This window comes from Sus scrofa, chromosome 5 (assembly GCF_054392235.1).
Source record: "Sus scrofa isolate SSC_HxYL_T2T_F1_AM1 chromosome 5, Sscrofa_HxYL_maternal_Yorkshire_Landrace_v2.0, whole genome shotgun sequence".
Classification (NCBI taxonomy): Eukaryota; Metazoa; Chordata; class Mammalia; order Artiodactyla; family Suidae; genus Sus; species Sus scrofa.
The window spans coordinates 14110331-14131020 of NC_139387.1; the positions used below are offsets into that span (position 1 = coordinate 14110331).

The 20690-nt window shown below is 46.0% G+C and overlaps 1 protein-coding gene across 11 annotated transcripts in view; it reads left to right on the plus strand.

Annotated features, from left to right (window-relative positions):
• The window catches only part of SYN3 (synapsin III), a 483026-nt gene that overhangs the window by 21007 nt on the left and 441329 nt on the right, over positions 1–20690 (plus strand). For 6 of the 11 annotated variants that reach the window (XR_014803099.1, XR_014803100.1, XM_021091550.2 and 3 more), the window contains one exon: positions 18627–19086. Coding sequence is in view for 9 of the 11 variants with exons in the window: in XM_021091550.2 (XP_020947209.1) it covers positions 18776–19086 (311 nt within the window). In the remaining 2 variants the exon portion in view is untranslated. Of the gene's footprint in view, positions 1–6156; positions 8740–9414; positions 9839–9891; positions 10242–12105; positions 12183–18626; positions 19087–20690 lie in introns of those variants that run through there. The other 5 variants (XM_084955485.1, XM_021091549.2, XM_084955484.1 and 2 more) reach the window with 2 other exon arrangements.

Consider the following 20690-nt stretch of genomic DNA (forward strand, 5'->3'; position numbering starts at 1 on the left):
CCGAATGGCAGCTGAGCCCCCTGTTCCCAGAACGTTCTGAGCCAGTGCTCAGTCTTAGGCTCCCCAAGATGAAGGACAGTGCAGAACCTGCCTCTGAGTGCTGTCCAGTAGGTGCCAGGCCATCAAGGAGTGTCACATTGATATTGCTGTCCTGATTGTTGAGAGGAGGGGTTGGGCAGCAAACCAGGGTATCACAGTGATTGAAGAGCTACATCTGGAGAAGGACTAGACTGATCCAGAGGCAAGATTTAATTTTGCCACTTATCTACCTGATGTTTTGCAAGTTGCTGAATGCCCCCCCCAGCCTCAGTTTCCTCATCTGTAAAATGGGGCTTATAGTTGTATCTGCATCACAGGGTTATGTGAGGATTAATGAGATGATGCTTGTCATTAAATTAATGCAGTAATTGAGTAAACAGTCGGCCACATAGTGGTTACAAGTATTTTTTTTTTTCTTTTAGGAGAAAAATACTCCCTGGAGAGGGTGAAGTGAGGGATTAGCAAGTAGGCACTGATATCCTGAGAGTTTTAATTTAATTATAATAATTGTGGAGCCAGAAAAAAGCCACTGGCCAAAGACTTAGGTGACCTATGTTCTGTGCTTGGCCTCATCCCCACTTCGCTAAGTGACCCCAGGCAAGTTACTTCCTTGTCTGTACCTCATCCCTCCATCAGGCAACAAAGTGGTGGGAGCAGGGGTGCCCCAGTGAATGGTTCTGTGTGATTTCACAGGCATCCCCCACCTCCCCAGGTCCAGCCCCTCCAGGTAGCTGTGTTTCTGCCAAGGTATAGCCCCCAACCCATGGGGTCCCAGAGTCCTTTGACAGGTGATTACTGAGCGCCCAGGGTGCCAGTCCTGCATCCAGGTCCTGCATGATGTGCTGGAAATAGAGGACTGAGGTCCATGTCGTGAGGGGCCTGTCAAGAGGTGAAGCCATTCCTGCTCTAAAGAAGTTGCTGCAGGGTGATGGAAGAAGATGGAGTTGGTGGGGCTAGGGGTCTGGGATGAACATTGAATGGAGTGGTCGGAGAAGAGCTCTGAGGAAGTGGCACTGGACTTGAGACCTGGATGACAAGGAGGTGGCAAGGAGATGAGACAGGGGAGAAGGTTCTGGGCAGAGGGAACAGCAAGAGCAAAGGCCTGAGGGCAGGGGTGGTGCTGGGGAAGGAGGCTGGTTTGTTGGAGAGGCAGAAGGGAGGCCAGTTTGGAGTGAGGAGAAGGGCGCCAGACAGTGTTGGCTTGCAGGCCTTGAAAGAAGCTTGAATACCATCCACACTGAAGGGGGGCAGGTGGGGAGGCCTGAAGAGAGCTTCTAGTTTGGTCCAGGTGAGGGCTGATGATGGTTTGGATGCTAGTGGTGACCTTGAAGTTGAAAGAAGTAGGTGGCCTGGGTGTGGGAGGCTCCAGAGGGAGGAATCTACATCTCTCCACATTTCTAGTTAAACCACTCAATGGGGTATTTATTGAGATGGGGAGGATGGGAAGGGGGCAGTTTGGGTAGGAGAGATGGCAGGAAACCAGGAGTTCTGTTTTGGACCTCATAGATTTGAGGTGCCTAATAGCACACCTTTAGAGTGAACTTGCTAAATTCCTCATTAGGGTGGCACCTGGCCACCAGAAGCACCGCCAGGCTGGCCATCTGCCCTGTGGATGCTCAGACAGAGGCTGTCAGAACTGAAGGTGATAAGATTAAAAGCTGCAGTGCTTACAGTCTCTTTCTATCTCCCTGTCTCTGCCTCCATCTTTCTAGCTCTGTCTCTCCCTGTCTCTCTGGCTTTCTCTGTGTCTCTGTCTCTCTCTCTGTGCCTCTGTCTCTCTTCTCACCCTTGAATACCTTCATTCAGGTATTCCAAGTGGCTGGTGTTTACCTTCACTTCAGCCCTTCCTTTGCATCTTCAGATACCTTAAAGGCCTGAGCAAGCCTCCCAAATGTCTCCTTTGTCTCTAGGAAGAGTACTTATTTGGCTCCATGTGTTTTCTGACCCAGCAGACAGGACTGCCATGGCTGGACTCTCCTTGACTCTGGGTGCCCTGCCTGCCACCCTCTCCAGCTCAGTGAGTCTGCCGCCAGACCTGGTTCTTCCCATAAACCCACAGTGACGGGCATGCACAGGGCTCCATGGGGACACAGAGCACTTCCCTTAGTTCTAATCAGTTGGTGAGTGAAGATGGTGTCAACCAAAAAAATATGCACACCTTGAAAGCTGAGAGTTATGATTTATATGGTGGACAACAATGAGAACTTAGGCCTGGAGGCAGCATCTCAAGTAACCCTTAGAAAACTGCTCTGAGGAGGCAAGAGGGAAGAGCTAGGATATGCAGGAGTTTTGCAACAAAGGGCAGGTAGGCAAAACAAAAGATGACTTAATAAAAGAAACCTAGACATCTCAAGTTAAAGAATTTAGCGCTTTTCTCTGTATGGGAAGATACCAGGGTCTGGACTCACTGAAGTCATTCCTTTGATGTGCACCTCCGCTCTCTGGGGCCTTACCGGGGTTTTCACATCCTGCGTTTCCTCAGGCCTCACCAGCTCCCTCTGGCAGGTGGCTGCATTCATTGATGACTCTGAGGTCCTTTACTGATAAGGCAGGTGCTATTTGGAAGCCTCCCCAGAGAAGAAGGGGCTGAGCTGAGTCCGAATGGACCGGCTGAAGAATGTAGGAAGGCAAAGGGGAGGCGTGCCAGGCAGAGGGAGCGCGGAGGTGAGACCATTGCGTGTGGGGCAGGGCTTAGGGGCTGGGGAACCTGCAGCAGATCTGGTAACTGAGCTAAGTTTAAGGCGCCCGAGAAGACAGATTCCAGGCTCACAGAGGCCTGAGGCCCCGTGATGTGATGGAAAATCAATAGGCCTCAGACAGACCTGTGTTTGCATCCTTATACCGTGGAGGGGCAGCGCCGCTCAGGGGTTACGACTGTGTCCGTAGGAGCCAGGTTGCCAGGGTTTGAATCACAGCTCTGCCCCTTGTCAGCAGTGTAACTTTGGGCCTCAGTGGCCACGTCTGTATAGTACAGGTAAGAGCTGCACACCTGCCTCATAAGGCTGGAGGAAGGATGGCGTGAGTAAACAGGGTCACGTGCTTAGAACAGTGTCTGCCAGACTGTAATTATAGTTACAAGTGGAGTTCATTATTTATCATCTCTGGACCTCAGTTTCTTCTTCTGTAAAATGGGGGTGGTTGTACTTCCTGAACAGGGTTGTTGTGAGGCTGGGGGACCTCTGGTGTGCAGTGCTTGGCTCCTGGCAGAAGGTCAGTAAATGGAGCCACCACCACCAGCTACACTCCCATTACTACGGCTGTTATTATACTTCTGTGTTGGCAGTTCTGGTACCGAGTCCCTGCTTATTACTTCTTCCCTCTGTCCAGCAAGCATCATGGGTTGTTCAGCCTGGAGACTGGATGTTAGGTGCTATTAAATCTGGGCCACGGTTGCCCAGAAGCACTGTCTGCGTTTTGCCAAAGCACTGTGTTTGGCAGTGATTCAAATGCTTTTCTGGCCATGCTGGCAGGTGTGTTGTCTGCCTTCCCCAGCCATGTGAAAGGCCAGCAGCAGGGCCCTCCCTGAGCTGGCGCAAATTAATGAGCATTACACAGCTGACGTTGGGGCCCAGCGCCTGCAGGGATGGAGCTGTGATCAGCACAGGGAAATCCCGAGGCTATTCCACTCTCTGTTTCCTCCGCTCACATGGAGCTTGATTTCAGTCCTGTTCACCGTGAACCTGGCGAGGACAGGGCAGGCTGATGGCTGTCACAGCTGGGTTCCCCATGTGCTCTGCTCTGCTTCTCACCCAGTCTTCATCTTAGGAAGCAGCATAGGGTAGTTAAAACTGGACCCAGGGAGACCCAGACTGCCTGGGTTTGAACTCCGTCTCCACCTCCACCACAGAAGGCCTTGGGCAGGTCACTTCATCTGCCTGTGCCTCAGTTTCGACATCTTTATAACAGGGGTGAGGTTAATAATGGCTTATATCTTCTAAGGTTGTTATGATGATTAAATGAATCAGAGTGAAATGAAACACACTTCTCTTTGATGGGCTCTTGTCCCTTTGTTCATACACTGAGGGAGTTAAACTGGATCCTCTTAAAATTCCACTTCAGAATTTTCGGCACTGCAGTATGGGGAAATGAATTTTTCGTCCACTGACTTGCTGTCCGATCTTGAAAAAGTAACTTAACCCCCTGAGATTTTCATTTTGCTATTTTTTTTAAAGGAAATGAAAACACTTACATGGTGGATTTTGATTAGTATCTGAAGTAGACTATAGATACAGAAAGATGTGTGTGTGTGTGTGTGTGTGTGTGTGTGTGTCCCAGCAAAGTGTTTGGCACTTCATAGGTGCCCAATGAATGACAGCAATTAACACTGTAGAAGGAAGTTCCACATAGAATAAGAAACAGCATCAACTCCCAAGTCTTTTTCAAATTCCAGATTGGTTCCCGAAAAAGTGGAGGAATGGAAGATAAAGAATCAGAAGGAGGAAAAGAAGGAAGGGAGGGAAGAGGGAAGGAAAGAAAGCACAGAAGTAAATGGGATAAAAACAAAAAGATGGAGTAGATGCTGCTCCACGTGCATTTTCTGAGCAGCCCTACATGCAGAAGGAGGCATGGGGAGCTCTGCTGGGGAAGACTCCAGATCTCTATTGCCCACCATCCAGGGACCGCCCCCACCCCCCACCACGGCATCCCCTGCTCTCAGCCACACTCTGCACCCCAGCGGCATTCCTAGACCTCAGAACTTCCTGACTTCATTTGGAGAGAATCCAAATGTTCTGTTCCCTGAGCTGCTGCTGCAGTGACATGTGAGAGGCCGTGAGGGGAGGAGAGAGATGGGGTTGGATTCTAGAGCCAGTTCAGAGACAGAATCCACAGGGCACCAGAGAAGCAGCAGAGGGGGAAGAAGCGCTAAGGGGGCCTGTGAGTGAAATGGCATTTGGGGGCTTGAGCCAGATGAGCGTGAATAGGAGAGGGTAAGGGGGCAACACTGTTCACCCTCTGGACAGAATCTCGCCCCGAGGGGTCAGCGTTGGAGATGGTCACCAAAGCGGGCACCTCTCCAGCTCCCGTTTAGAATGAAAAAGCCTAGAAATAATACTGTGAACTATACCCCCCCAAACCACATACGGTTTTTATTTTATTTTACATTGGTTTTGAAGAGCGCACCATGGACAGCAATCCGGAGGGCCCCAGGGGACCACTGAGCTTCAGACCTCAGGTTTTCAGGGCCTGCAGATTAGGTTTTTGACAGTGACCTTCAGAGGAAGGTCTTGCTAATCAGACAAGCTGGTGTGATTGTCAGACGATGCCAAGCTTCCATCCCGGTCCCACCTGTGCTGCCCGGAGAGCTCTATAAATTCTGTTTGTAAATAAATATCCTGCGATTATTTTCTGGGTAACACCATTACAGTTGCTTTACAATTTTAGGTTAAAAGCTTTAATTTGGTAAAGGTAAATATTCATGGAGTTCCTGCCATGGCTCAGCAGGTTAAGGACCTGATATTGTCTCTGTGAGGATGCAGGTTTGATCCCTGGCCTTGCTCGGTGGGTTAAGGATCTGGCATTGCCGGATCCAGTGTTGTCATGGCTGTGGTGGTGGCCCCAGCTGCAGTTCCGATTTGACCCCTGGCCCCAGAACTTCCATGTGTCACGGGTGTGGCCATAAAAAGAAAAAGCAATAGTCATAAGCACGAACATTTTTAGTGGCCCCCCTGGCATGTCTGCATTTGGATAGATTTCCGGTTGGGGGAGGTGGTTTCTGATAAAGGGCAAGATCTCACTTCTCTTGACCTCAAGGAGACCCTCTCCCATGAAATTTCCTGACACCCTGGCTGTTCTCCAGTGAGAGGAAGGGGGTCGTTGGCGCAAAAGCCCACTCACCTACAAATCTTATCTCTGAAGCCTGAATCCTTGGCTGGGAACCCACAGTGTCCCCTTACCACTCACGGGAGATAAGGCCGGTGTGAGTGGACTTGAACTCATCAAAGACAGCACACGCTTTCATGTGGCTGGGCTGGGACAGAGCTCGGAGGATGAAAGACCCAGCAGAACTGTTATGTGGAGGCAGAGCTGCTTCCTAGGCAGATGCGTGTGTGACCTTTTTGCAGGAAGTCAAGCATCTCTTAGCTCTGCAACTTGAGCAGCACACGCTCTGGGTCTGAAGGCTCACCCACACTCATCAATATATGGATGAAGCTCAGCCCATGTTGTTTCCATGAATTTTTAAACTTTGGGCTCAGGCAGAAAGGGTTTTAGCAGCTGTTAATTACCCAAATGCTGGTTCCTGGAGTGGGGGAGTGAGGAAAAAAGGTATCTTTCATCACTCATTGAGCTAGAGATAGAATTTATGAGTCTCAGTGTTTTTTTCATGGGGAAAGTTCCCTAAGAAATGAAATCAGATACCCCCTTCCATTATTCCAACTTTGGTCCAATTTAGACCAAATTTAGGCTTCTCTACGTCACACAGTCACATATTGAGTCTTTGCGAACCAAAGCTAAGGATGGTTTCATTTTGTTCCTGTTATTTTAAACAAGTTGACTCAACAAATATTTATTGAGCCCCTACTAGGTGCAAGGCACATTTCTAAGAGCTAGGGATATAGCAGTGAGCAAATCAGACAAGGGTCTCTGTTCCTGGGGACTTACATGCTATCAGAGGGAGCAGAGAACTAACAATAAGAAAAACAAGTAAATTGGATAGTTTATAGAAGGTGATGCATGCTGGGGAAAAAAAAAACAAATGTGGAGAGAGATCCAAAGAAACAGATGTTTTAATGGTGGTCAGAGGAGGCCTCGCTGAGAAGGTGACATTTGACCAAAGATCTGAAGGAGATGAGGGGTGAGCCATGCACATGTCTGTAGAAAGAATGTTCCAGGTGAAGGAACAGCCAGTGCAAAGACAACTGATGAGCAGGCGGTTCAGTCATTGGAATTCATCTTCTCCCTTAATGTTCTAAGAAGTGTGCCAGTCCTTGAATATTCATTATCTGATGTCCCCTTGTAGGAGAGCCAGGCGTGAGCCTATGAAACACCATGCCGTCAACATTTGTGGAGCACTTGAAAGATTAAAAAGCTATTTCCCTTGGAGTGATGGCATTTTTCTGTACCCTGGTTGTGGTGGTGGTTCCATGAATGTGTTAAAATTCATAGAACCATACACCAGAAAGGTCACATTTACTCTACAGTACCTTAAAAAAAATTAAACATGTTGAAAAGCAATTTACTGCATTTAATTTTGGTCTACTTAAAGACCTGTAGAGTCGGGAGGCCACTTTACAGATCCAGAACCTGTGGCTGAGAAATGTTACTCAGCTGCAAGAGGCAGACCGGCTCTCACAGTCAGATCCGTCCACAGCCCATTCTCATATGAATACGGCAATCCATAGGAATACTTGCCACACTGTGTCCCAAATGAAAGTTGACCCTGCTGCCTGGCCTTCTGGCAGTGGAAACACAGACTGTCCAAAAAGCAGGCAGTGTGATAACAACAGCTGTGACAGCTCAGTTCTACACACTTTACATATATTGTCACCTATTCTCACAAGAACCCTATGGCATAGGGTGTTACAGCTAGGAAACTGAGGCACAGGGAGGTTAGGAAACTTACCAGAGGCTGTGTAGGTGGTAGGTAGCAGAGCTGTAATTAGTCACAGACAGTCAAGTTCCAGAGTCCATGAGCTTAAGCTTCAGGCTTACTCCCTCTCCCTCTGTCCAGCTGTGTCCAGCACCAGAGTGCTAAGGCCATGGTGGTCCTTCGTGTGGGTTTGTTAGGGAGTCTTGCACTTGAAGAATATTTTTTTTCTTTTTTTTTCAGTAAGGCTTTTTTTTTTTTGAGTGTAGGGTTCACAACAAATTGAAGGAAGCCACAGAGATTTCCCATATACTCCTTGCCCCAACACATATATTGCTTCCCCCATTATTATCCCCACCAGAGTGGTAGTTTGTTGCAATTGATGAATTTATGTTGATATGGTCACCCAAGATCCATAGTTTGCATTAGGGTTCGCGCTTGTGTTGTACCTTCTATGGGCTTGGACAAATGTATAGGAACATATATCCATCATTATGGTTTATTATGGTACATGCAGAGTATTTGCAGTGCTCAGAGGTCCTCTCTGCTCAGCCTCTTCATCCTCTCCTCCACCCCCGCCACAATCCCCAGCAACCACAGATCATTTTGCTCTTTCCATAATTTGGCCTTTTCTAGATGTCCTATGGTTGGAATCACACTGTACCATAGCCTTTCAGACTAGGTTCTTTCACTTAATAATATGTGTTTAAGGTTCCTCCATGACTTGTCATGGCTTCGATAGCTCATTTTGCTACTGACCCTCCTGAGGGGGTTCCCAGCAAGGGTCCTCTGTCTGGTGTTGTTTGAAGGGATAGAAGGAGACCCTTTGGTTCAGAAACAAAAGAATGTTTTATTCTTTGATCAGAGAATGGAGAGGTACTAGCTCCTGCTGTAGAATATACACCCTCAGGGAGAGGCTGTGGGCAGGGCTGATTTATAGGGGTCCTGTCTGCGGGAAGTAGGGCAGAGGTCCCGCGGGTCCAGCACAGCTGTGCCGCTTGCTGTGCTCCAGATGAGCGTCAAGCACAGGGCTTCTGCACCCCGTCCGCAGCCATCCTGATTTAAGGTGCCCTGCGTGCCCAGGGCTTCTGCGCCTGGCCTGCCGCCATCTTGGACTGAGGTGCTGTGCCCGGGGCTTTAGCAGCCAGTCGGCCACCATTTTGGACTGAGGGGCCGTGGGCGTGGCTTCTGCGCCCTGTCAGCGGCCGCCATCCTGGATTGAGGTGCCCTGCCCAGGGCTGCTGTACCCCATCCACCGCCATCCTGGACTGAGGTGCCCTGCTGAGGGCTTCTGCCCCCTGTCAGCGGCCGCCCTCCAGGACTGAAGTGCCCTGCCCAGGACTGCTGTACCCCATCCACCGCCCTCCAGGACTGAGGTGCCCTGCCCAGGGCTTCTGCGCCCTGTCAGCGGCCGCCCTCCGGGACTGAGGTGCCCTGCCCAGGGCTTCTGCGCCCTGTCAGCGGCCGCCCTCCAGGACTGAAGTGCCCTGCCCAGGACTGCTGTACCCCATCCACCGCCCTCCAGGACTGAGGTGCCCTGCCCAGGGCTTCTGCGCCCTGTCAGCGGCCGCCCTCCGGGACTGAGGTGCCCTGCCCAGGGCTTCTGCGCCCTGTCAGCGGCCGCCCTCCGGGACTGAGGCGCCCTGCCCAGGGCTTCTGCGCCCTGTCAGCGGCCGCCCTCCGGGACTGAGGCGCCCTGCCCAGGGCTTCTGCGCCCTGTCAGCGGCCGCCCTCCGGGACTGAGGCGCCCTGCCCAGGGCTTCTGCGCCCTGTCAGCGGCCGCCCTCCGGGACTGAGGCGCCCTGCCCAGGGCTTCTGCGCCCTGTCAGCGGCCGCCCTCCGGGACTGAGGCGCCCTGCCCAGGGCTTCTGCGCCCTGTCAGCGGCCGCCCTCCGGGACTGAGGCGCCCTGCCCAGGGCTTCTGCGCCCTGTCAGCGGCCGTCATCCTGGACTGAGGCGCCCTGCCCAGGGCTTCTGCGCCCTGTCAGCGGCCGCCTTCCGGGACTGAGGCGCCCTGCCGAGGGCTTATGCGTCCTGTCAGCGGCCGCCCTCCAGGACTGAGGTGCCCTGCCGAGGGCTTATGCGTCCTGTCAGCGGCCGCCCTCCAGGACTGAGGTGCCCTGCCCAGGGCTTCTGCGCCCTGTCAGCGGCCGTCATCCTGGACTGAGGTGCCCTGCCCAGGGCTTCTGCGCCCTGTCAGCGGCCGCCCTCCGGGACTGAGGTGCCCTGCCGAGGGCTTATGCGTCCTGTCAGCGGCCGCCCTCCAGGACTGAGGTGCCCTGCCCAGGGCTTCTGCGCCCTGTCAGCGGCCGCCCTCCAGGACTGAGGTGCCCTGCCCAGGGCTTCTGCGTCCTGTCAGCGGCCGCCCTCCAGGACTGAGGTGCCCTGCCCAGGGCTTCTGCACCCTGTCAGCGGCCGCCCTCCTGGACTGAGGTGCCCTGCCCAGGGCCTCAGCAAACCCGGTCTGCTGCCGTCTTGGATTGAGGTGCTGTGTCGAGGGCTTCATCCCCTAGTCAGCCGCCGCCATCCTGGACCGAGGTGCCCCCTGCCGCCTGCCACACTGAGGTGTGGGCTGCAGCCATTTTGCACGGGTACCTCTGGCCGGAAGGGCTGGGTGTGAGGTCTCTGCAGGTGGTCCCCTCTGCGCAAGTGAAAGACTAAGCACAAGGAAAAAAAGGTTAGATTTTATTTTATTACCCAGACTCTGTTTTTATCTCCTGGGAATTGTTAATGAACTTTGTGCTGGTGACAGTTTCTTTTTAGCACTGAATAAGTTTCAGTTGCCAGATACCACAGTTTACTCACTTCTGAAAGACATCTTGATTTCTTCTAAGTTTTGGTCAGTGGGAATAAACATCCTCTGTAAATGTCCTTGTGCAGGTTTTTGTGAGGACATAAGGAGCACAGTTGCTGGTAGTATGTTAAAAGCGTGTTAAGTTGTATAGAAACCCCCAGACTTTCCTCCAAAGTGGGTGGGTCATCTTGCATTCTTGCCGGCAGTGAACAAGAGTTCCTGTTCCCCATCTTCACCAGCCTTTGGTGTTGTCAGTGTTCCAGATTCTGGCCTTTCTGATAGGTGCATAGTGGTATCTCGTTGTTTTAATGTGCATTTCCCTACTGGCAGATGATGTGGAACATTCTTCCTGTGCTTATTTTCCATCTGCCTATTTTTAGTAAAGTCTCTGTTAAGGTCTTTGGTCCATTTTTTTAAATTTAGCATCATGTGAACCCAGACTATGACAGGAATGGTGGAGGGGAGAGGATGATAGTAAAGATGCTTTGGGAGACAAAATTGACAGGGCCTGGTGGCTGAGTGGCTGAAATTGCTGAGGGTTAAGGAGGAGCAAAGTGGAGACTCAAGTTTCTGGCCAAAGTGAATATGTGGATAGTGGTACCTCCTGGAGGAAGCGGGTTGGGGGAGGGGAGTGCAGGTGCAAAAATTCTTCTGCGGATGAGCAAGGAAGTGAGTCTGGGTGTCTAAGATACCTCTGAGCAGAGAAGTCCAATCTCCTATCCAGTTCATGACCAGTTGCTCATCTTTTCCCAAAGTGGCTGATGCCACTGTGGGGCAGCTCTCACTCTATGGAGTTATTCCTGCTTTGATGCCAAACCTGCATCTCTGTGATTTACACTTCTGTCTTGTGGCTCCATCAACAAGTGAGAAGTCTCCAACCTTTTAAAAATTCTTCACAGTAAAATATTCCTTCCTGCCACAGCCTGGAAGTAAGCCTGCAAAGTTGCTTTCTTTGTGGGGTAAAAAAAAAAAAACCTGCTTTATTTCTCCTGTCTGGTGTGGTCACTCCTTCCCTCTAGTGGCCATTAGTGGAGCTGCATGGGGCTGAGCACTCAGCTTGCTTACTGGATTCTGAGGATTCTGTCCCAGAGCCTTCCTGCTCTTCTGTTCCCACTGCTTTCCTTCCAGAATTCCCCTCACTCCACCTTGTCCCACCAGCAAATTAAGTTGTTCCTTGAAGATATATGCAGTGTGTAGTGTCACAAGAAGCCAGTGACTCACAGAACAGGGAGACACCTCGCAAATCACATAATCCAAATCCCTTCTATGTCCAAGGATCCAAATGATTGTAACAGCCTCCTAACTTGCCTGGATGCTTCTATGCACATACTTTACAATCTGTTTTCCACATAGGGACTGGTCAGACTAGATTATATCTCTTTTGCTTATAACCATCCAATGGCTTACTTTCACACTTCAAATAAAATCAAAACTATTTTCAGGGTGGCTCTTCACGATCTGACCCCTCTACTTCTCTAAACATTTTCGTATAAAAATCTTCTTGTTTCCTGTTTGAGCTGGTCTTCCTTTTGTTCTTCAGAGGTGCTTAGCTCTTTCCTACCTCAGGGCCTTTGCATGTGTACTTCCCTTTCCTCTCATCCTTAAGGCTCAGATTAAAGGTCACCTCTTCAGAGAGGCCTTCCCTGACCATCCCCATGTTAATCTCTATGACAGCACTCTGTGTATTCCTTACTAGCTCTTGCCCCAGTCCATAAATATGTGTCCATTTTCTGCTTCCTTTTACCAGACTGTAAGCTCCCCTGGGGCCTGCAGTGGAAGAAATTATAGAAGGAGACTTCGACTGACATTGGAGTTGGTCAAAAGGTAATGAGATGACTCTTAATAATGAAGGTGGGAAATTCCCACTATTGTTAAGGTCCACCAAAATTCCTAAAGAAGGGATTGTCCTTCAAATCTAATACTTTGTTACCTTTTCTATCCAGTGTTTAAAAGATGGAAGAGATTCAGATCCAATAATAACTCAGCAGCTTGTGTTCGCCTAACTTTCATAGATGGTTATTATAAACTTTGAATAAAGTATTTAAAAGAATCTATTTGAGGGAATTTCTGTCGTGGCTCAGCAGAAAGGAATCTGACTAGCATCCTTGAGGACACAGATTCGATCCCTGGACTTGCTCAGTGGGTTAAGGATCCGGTGTTGCTGTGAGCTGTGGTGTAGGTCACAGATGTGGCTTTGATCCCTCATTGCTGTGGCTGTGGTGTAGGCCATCAGGTACAGCTCCGATTCAACCCCTAGCCTGGGAACCTCCATATGCCTTTTAGGATGCAGCCCTAAAAGGGAAAAAAAAGAATCTATTTGAGGTTCCTGGAGAGAAACAAACGTAGATGGAATCTGAAGGGGATTTGACCTTTTAAAGAAGGGAACTGCACCCACTTAAGTAAGGTTCATATTTATGTGGCCTTTCCCTTAAAAGCACTCCCCAGTCCACATGGCACGACACAGCTAGAACCAAAGCAGAAAGCTGTAGTTTTATTGATTTGACAAGGAGCAGATAGAGTGCAGGCTAACAGAGTGGCTGAAAATGAGGAAATCTAAAGAGATGCCCCTAATCCATGCTCCCAGTGAGATTAACTGAGGCCTCTGTGAAACCTTTTTTCCAGTTTAATCCCTCTTTCAGCCCATTTGCACTTTTCGTGCTGCCCCCCATTTAATCATGAAGGCATTCACCAAAAAACTTTCTGTTTCCAAATCATCCTGGCAGAGTCAGCTTCCTGGGAAACCTGACTTCGCAACAATCTAGTTGATGTTTATAGAACATTATACTGCAATGCAAAAATCCATGTTCTTTTCAAGTGCACATTAAATATTCATAAAGATAGACCATATTGAGCCATAAAATTAATTTCAATGACTGTCAAAGATGTTGAAGGGTTAAAACCTTATAGACTGTGTTTATTAATCACAAATGAATCATATTAAAAGCAACAACAATATGATATCTGAAAGAGCATTGGAGCTTGAAAATTAAACCTGTTTAAATGACACATAGGTCAAAAATAATTAGAAAAGATAAAAATAATTTGAATGATAATGTAAATAAATACATGTCAGATTTCTGGGTTTAGCTAAAGCAGTGCATAGAGAGAAATGCATTGCTTTAAATGCTTGTATTAGAAAAGAGGAAAGTTTTAAAATTAATGATTACATTTAAGAATCTGGAAAAAAGAATGAATTAAAACCTTAAACCCAAAGTAAGAGGCAGTAATAAAAAGCAGATAGAGGTGAAATAGAAAACAAAAGAAAAAATAGAAAAAGCTACAAATTGGTTCTTTAAAAAACTAATAAAATTTATAAATTCCTACACACAGATTAACCAAAAAGACAGAAAAAGAAAATTACCACTATCAGGAATATCAGGGGAAATTACTATAAAGTCTGCAAAAAATGAAAGATTAATAAATATTATGAACAACTTTATGCCAATAAATTTCGTAACTAAGATGAAATGGACAAAATTGTTTGAAATCACATGTTGCCAATATTGAAGTAACAAGAAACAGAAAATACGAATAGTTTATAAAGAGATTGAGTTAATTATTAAACATTTTCCAACAAAGAGAAAATTAGCTTCAGATGGTTTCACTGTTGGATTCTGCCAATAATTTAAGGAAAAAAATCAACATTACACAGACTCTTTCAGAAAATGGAAAAGGTGGGAGCACTTCTCAACATATTTTGTGAGGTCAGCATTATTCCGATACAAAAACCTGGCAAAGACATTGACACAAAAGAAAATTACTGCCCAATTTTTCTCATAAATATTGACATTAAAAAAGTCCTCAATAAAATATTCTTAGATTGAATCCAGCATTTTATAAAATGTAATTCACTATAACCAAGTGGGATTTATCCTAGGAATGTAAACGTTTTAACTTTTTGAAAATCAATCAGTGTAATTAACCACATTAAGCAAATAAATGAGTTTTAAAAAACATAATCCTCTCCATTGATTTAGAAAATCACTTGGCAAGTTCAACATCCATTTGTGATAAAAAATAAGACTACAGGGACTGTCCCAATCTGATAAAGTGCATTTACAGAAAACCTACAACTAACATTGTATTGACAAGAGATATTGAATATTTTCCCTCTAAAATTAGGAACAAGGCAAGGTTTCTGTTTTCATTATTTCTATTCAGAAATAGAAATAATGGAGGAGCTAACGACTGGAATCAGAGAAGGTAAAGAAGTAAAAGATTGGAAAAGAAGAAGTAAACGTCTCTATTTGTAGGTGACATGATTGTTTGAACATAAATCTTAAGAAATTTATAAACAATCACGAAAAACAATAATTGAATTTATCAAGCCAATATATTGCTATTTGGCAAATATATGATGCTGCAACAAATGGATAATAAAACTTAGAAAACAATATATTTTATTATTTTATTATTATTATTATTTTTTGTCTTTTCTAGGGCCGCATCCGCGGCATATGGAGGTTCTCAGGCTAGGTGTCTAATCTGAGCTGTAGCCACTGGCCTGCGCCACAGCCACAGCAACATGGGATCCAAGCCACATCTGCGACTTACACCACAGCTCACAGCAACGCTGGATCCCTTAACCCACTGAGCGAGGCCAGGGATCAAACCCACAACCTCAGGGTTCCTAGTTGGATTCGTTAACCACTGAGCCATGACGGGAACTCCAGAAAACAATATATTTTAAAATACCATCCAAAAAAGCCCCCTCCCCAAATTGTTAGGAATCAGTTTAACAAAATGGGTGTAATACCAATGTATTGAAAAATCACAAAACATTTCTGAGAGAAACTAAAGATTTAATGAGTAGAGAGCTCTACCATGTTTATGAGGCAGAAAATTCCATATTATTGTTATGTCAGTTCTATCCAAAGTGAGCTAGATTCAATGTTATCCCAAATAATATCCTAACAGGCTTTTTTATACAACCTGACTTTATAATGCATATAAAGGTAGGACCTAAAATACCCAAAACAGTCTTTGTTTGTTTTTTGCTTTTTAGGGCAACACCTGTGGCATATCAAAGTTCCCAGGCTAGGGGTTGAATCGGAGCTGCAGCTGCCAGCATGCACCACAGCCACAGCAACACGGGATCTGAGTTATGCTGTGTTTGCGACCTACACCACAGATCAGGATACCACAGCCTATGGTAGCTCTAGATCCTTAACCTACTGAGCGAGGCCAGGGATTGAACCCACATCCTCATGGAAACTAGTCAGGTTCGTCATTGCTGAGCCTCAACAGGAACTCCTCAAAACAATCTTGAGAAAGCAAGTTTGGTTGGAGGACTCACTTTACCCAATTTTAAGACTTCCTATAGAGACACAGTAATCAAGACAGTGTAAGTATCAATGGAACATGGCAGAGAGTCCAGAAATAGATAATATTTCAGTCCATGGGTGCCAATAAAGCCACCAAAATAATTCACTGGGGAAAAATAGTTTAATAAATGGTACTGAAAAACTGGATAAATAAACCTCAACTCATGCCGCTTAAAAATCAAGTTTTTGTGGACTGCAGACCTAAGCGGTAAAGCTAAGACTATAAAGCTTCTATACGAAATTATAAGACCATATCATCATGATCTTTGGTTTGGCAAGGAGTTTTTAAAGTTGTCACAGAAAGGACTAAATGCAAAAGAGAAATTTGTTAAATTGGATTTCATAAAAATTTTAAATTTCTGCTTATGAAAACATGTGCAGGGAGTTCCCATTGTGGGGGAGCAGAAACAAATCTGACTAGTATCCGGGAGGATGCGGGTTTGATTCCTGGCCTTGCTCAGTGAGTTAAGGATCCAGCATTGCGGTGAGCTATGGTGTAGGTCATAGACGCAGCTCGGGTCTGGTGTTGCTGCAGCTGTGGTGTAGGCCAGCAGCTGTAGCTCCAGTTCAACCCCTACTGGTAACTTTCATATGCTAAGGGTGTGGCCCTAAAAAGCAGAAAAAAAAGAAAAAAGAAAAGATGTGCAGATAGATGTCATAGATATTATATATGTACATATAAATGTGTATATATATATATATGCACATATATATTTTTGTATGCATAAGATAATATTCCTAATAACTAAAATATGGAAGTGTGGTCTCATCCTATGGTGTAATTTTTTCTCATTGGGTTTTTTTATCTCAAGACCAATTTGTTTTTCGTAAGAGTTATTTTATTCTGCCAAACTTATGATCATGAAGGAAATGAAGTGGCAAGCCAAAGACTGAGAGAAAATATTCGCAGTATAAATATCTGATACTTACATCAGATATTTCAATTTACAAATAAATTGAAAATATAAACAATTCTTTTAAAAAAAAAATGGAACAAAGACTTGAACAGACACTTCACCAAAGGAGATATATCAATAGACAGTGATCCCATGATAGTTGCTTATTCTCATTAGATATCAGAGAAAATAAATAAAAAACACAATGATATCCTTTTTTACAACCACTAAAATGGCTAAGATTAGAAAGACAGACAACAGCCAAATGTTGGTGAGGATGTGGAGCAACTGGCACTCGAATGAAAGGTGTGAATTAGCACAACGACTGTGGGAAACTTTTGGACAGTTTCTTAAAAAGTTACATATGCCTCCTCTATGACCTAACAAATTAATTTCTCAAAGAAAAAGACAGCGCCTTCCACCTCGCTCCCCACGCTCTCCTTTTCCTTCTCTCATTCCCTCTCCCATCTCTTTCTTTCTCTTGCTTCACAAAAATTCTTAAATAACAAATTCTTAGAGCAGTTCTCTTCAGAATACTCCCCCCCCCCGAAAAAAGTGGATATATTTCCGACATCCATCAACAGGAGCATGTAGTAATAGTTCGTGGTTTATTCATCTAGCAGAATACTGTTCAGCGATAAAAAGCAGAATGATACACACAGCATAGCTGAGTCTTGAATCCATTATGTGGAGGGAAAGATGCCATTCATAAAAGGAAAATACACAATTACATTTATTTATATGAAGTTCAAGAATAGTGAAAATTAATATATGATGACAGACATCAGCAGAGCGTCTGCCTGTGAGGACATGTGGATTGGTTAGAAAGGGGCACAGGTGATTGGAGCATAATAAATCTTATTATGCCGTTGTGTACATTTATCAAAACTCCATGAATTGTACACTTAACAGACTGTGCATCTCTAAGTAAATTCTACTTCAGCAAATGTTCAAAATAATCTTAACAAAAAATGTCGCTAGAGTCTAATGGCATGATATAAACAGTCATTTTTCTCAAGGAGATATTTGGATTGCAAATGAACTTTAAAAATCCAAAATGGCTTTTTAAAACTTATACTGTTCAGGAAAGTAATACATGTGCTTATTAATCTGCTGGAGATGCCATAACAAAATATCACAGACTGGCTTAAATAACAGAAATTTATTTTCTCATAGTTCTAGAGGCTGCAAATCTGAGATCAGCGTGCCAGCATGGTTTGTTTCCGGTGAGGGTTCTCTTGCTGGCTCGCAGATGGCTGCCTTTCCCTGTGTCCTCATGTGGCTCAGGGACCCACGTGGTAAATGCTCTGGTGTCTCTTTTTATGAGGACATTAATACTATCATGAGAGCACCACCCTCATGGCCTCATCTAACCCTAATTACCTCCCAGAGGCCCCATCTGCAAATACCAACACATCCACATACGAATTCGAACACAATTCAGTCTATGGCTATATATTCTTGAAAATTTGGAATATATAGGCAAGTGGAAAGAAAAAAAAAAGAGCCATGTAGTCACGTTATCCAAATATAATCGCCGTTAACATTCTGATATCTTTTCTTTCCTAAGTTTTGCTATTTCAACTTTTATGGTTTGTAGTCATTCTGTACCTATGATCTTGTATCCTGATCTTTTAAATTACAACATGAATTTTTTTCTATGTCATTAAAACCCCTGTTTGAAGTTCCTCTTTTTAATAGCCACATGAGATTTCACTGAAGGACCATGCTGTAGTTTACACAGTCATTATCTGTGGTCCAACCTTGAGATGCTTTCCAGCATTTTGCTAGTGTAAATCATGCTGTGATAATTGTAGTTGTAGAAGAGGCTTTTTCTGTAACTTCGATTTCTTTTGGGGGATTGAATTCCAGAAAATGGGAATTGTAGGTTAAAAGGGTATGCTCTAATTAGGTGTCGCCAAGTTCCTTGCCAAAAAGAAGTCCCTCTTTACATTGCCCACAGCAGCATGAAGGACAGGGCATTACCTGGTTGCTCTTAAGGGGCTAAGGTTGTTTCCACTAATGTGTTTGCTGGCCTGTTTCCACAGGTGAAAAAAAGACAGCTGCAGCTCCCTTGTGTGCGGCTCCCCTGGCTCTTCTGGCCTAAGACCCTGCCGCTCCCTCTACCTGGCAGCCTGTGTTCTGGGCCTCACCTAGACAGTCTGAGTAGGAACAAGCCATCTCATCCATCACAGCCATGAATTTCCTCCGGCGACGCCTCTCCGACAGCAGCTTTGTGGCCAACCTACCTAACGGCTACATGACAGACCTGCAGCGCCCAGACAGCTCCACCAGCTCCCCTGCTTCCCCGGCCATGGAGAGGAGGCACCCCCAGCCCCTGGCAGCCTCCTTCTCCTCTCCAGGATCCAGCCTTTTTAGCTCCTTTTCCAGTGCCATGAAGCAGACCCCACAGGCCCCCTCTGGGCTCATGGAACCTCCGGGTCCCTCCACGCCTGTTGTTCAAAGGCCCAGGATCCTGTTGGTGATCGATGATGCCCACACAGACTGGTAAGCAGGAACCTGCAGGTGCCCCCACCGCAGGGCAGGAGATGAGATGGGGCTATCTCACTCTTGGGAAAGAGAGGGGAATTGCTGTGAGAGGCTCTATGGTATCAGACTAGCAGGAAGGAGGGACATCAATGCCAGGCATCATGGCAGCTACCTCATGCCACACTTTGTCCAAAGGGCTTTATATTTATAGGTCTGCAATATCTCACTTACACATCCAAAATCCAAAAAGCTCTGAAAGCTAGAAAATATTTTATAATCCATTTGACAGTAAAGCCTAACCTGAAGGAAAGTTAGACTGTGATAGTCATTTTGCCACTCACCGTGCTTGTTCATACGATTCGTTGCAAACATCTATATGTTTGATATGGGGTGCTACCCAGAGCCCACTGAAAGTATCATATAGTATATGGTAGATGCACTATATTAACTTTCTAAAAATGGGAAAATAGGAGTTCTCTTGTTGCGTAGCAGGTTAAATATCTAGCATGTCACTGCTGTGGCTTGGGTCACTACTTAGCTTGGGTTCAGTCCCTGGCCTAGGAATTTTTGTATGCTGTAGGTACAGCCCCCCCCTCCCCAATTTTTTTGAAATGGGAAGCTTAAAATCAGCAATAACTCTGTCAGTTTTCTTAACCTGTTTCAGCTTTAGCCATGATCCCTCATTAAATGAGGTTGCTATGAGAGTGAAAGAAGCCAACAGAGGCCCACAGTCCTTACTGGAAACCCTCCAGACCAGTGTGCCTGAGTTTGCACCCCTGCTCTTCCATGTACTGGCAGTCTGGTTCCAGAACCTGTCCCCTTAACAGGAAAAGTGGGCATAAATGACATCCCTTCCAGCCCCTTCTCAGGCACTCCCAACCCTGATAGATGGTAAGCTCTTTGGGGAGCAGAGACTGGACACATGTATCAAGGTCATTGTAGCAGTAATTCCATAGGTAGTTACTGAGCACTGATGGAGTGCAAGTAACAGCCTTTGGTACTCAGGTAAGTAATGAACAGGCCCTGCACACACAGAGCTGCAGGTGGAGGATAGGCATCTCTCCAAATTTTTGGTAGGGAGAGATGATAAACATTATCAGTCCAGTTGGAGACAGAATTTGCAGTCTAGGAAGTAAACCCCAATGTGGAGACATGAAAGCACTATCCAGGACAATTCTGACAGTGGATTATGGATGGCCATGGGGGCTGGAGGGCAAGGTTTCATGCATGTGCTTACAAAGCTGCCACAGTGGGCGTCCGGTAAATGTGTATTATATGAATAAGTTAATCACTCTGTTCTCTTACCATGCCAGATACTTGGTTATTCTAACATGGGTGGGTATACTCCCACTGATTCCTTGACCAGTTAACTCAAGTTGGGATGGTTGAATCTGTACTTTGGAGTGGGAAACATTTACAGTTTATAACATATTCAATATAGTCAACATTAAAGCATATTCAGTGGGTTCAGACATCAGCCTTTATTTTTCCACTAAGAAATCACTTCATCTTCACCAGGGGTGTCCTCTGCCTGGCTTCTGCTCGGAGCCAGTCTGAGTTGTCTTCAGTGATGCTGTTTGCTTGAAGGGTCTTATATGAAGCCTGTTTATCTCTGCTTATGC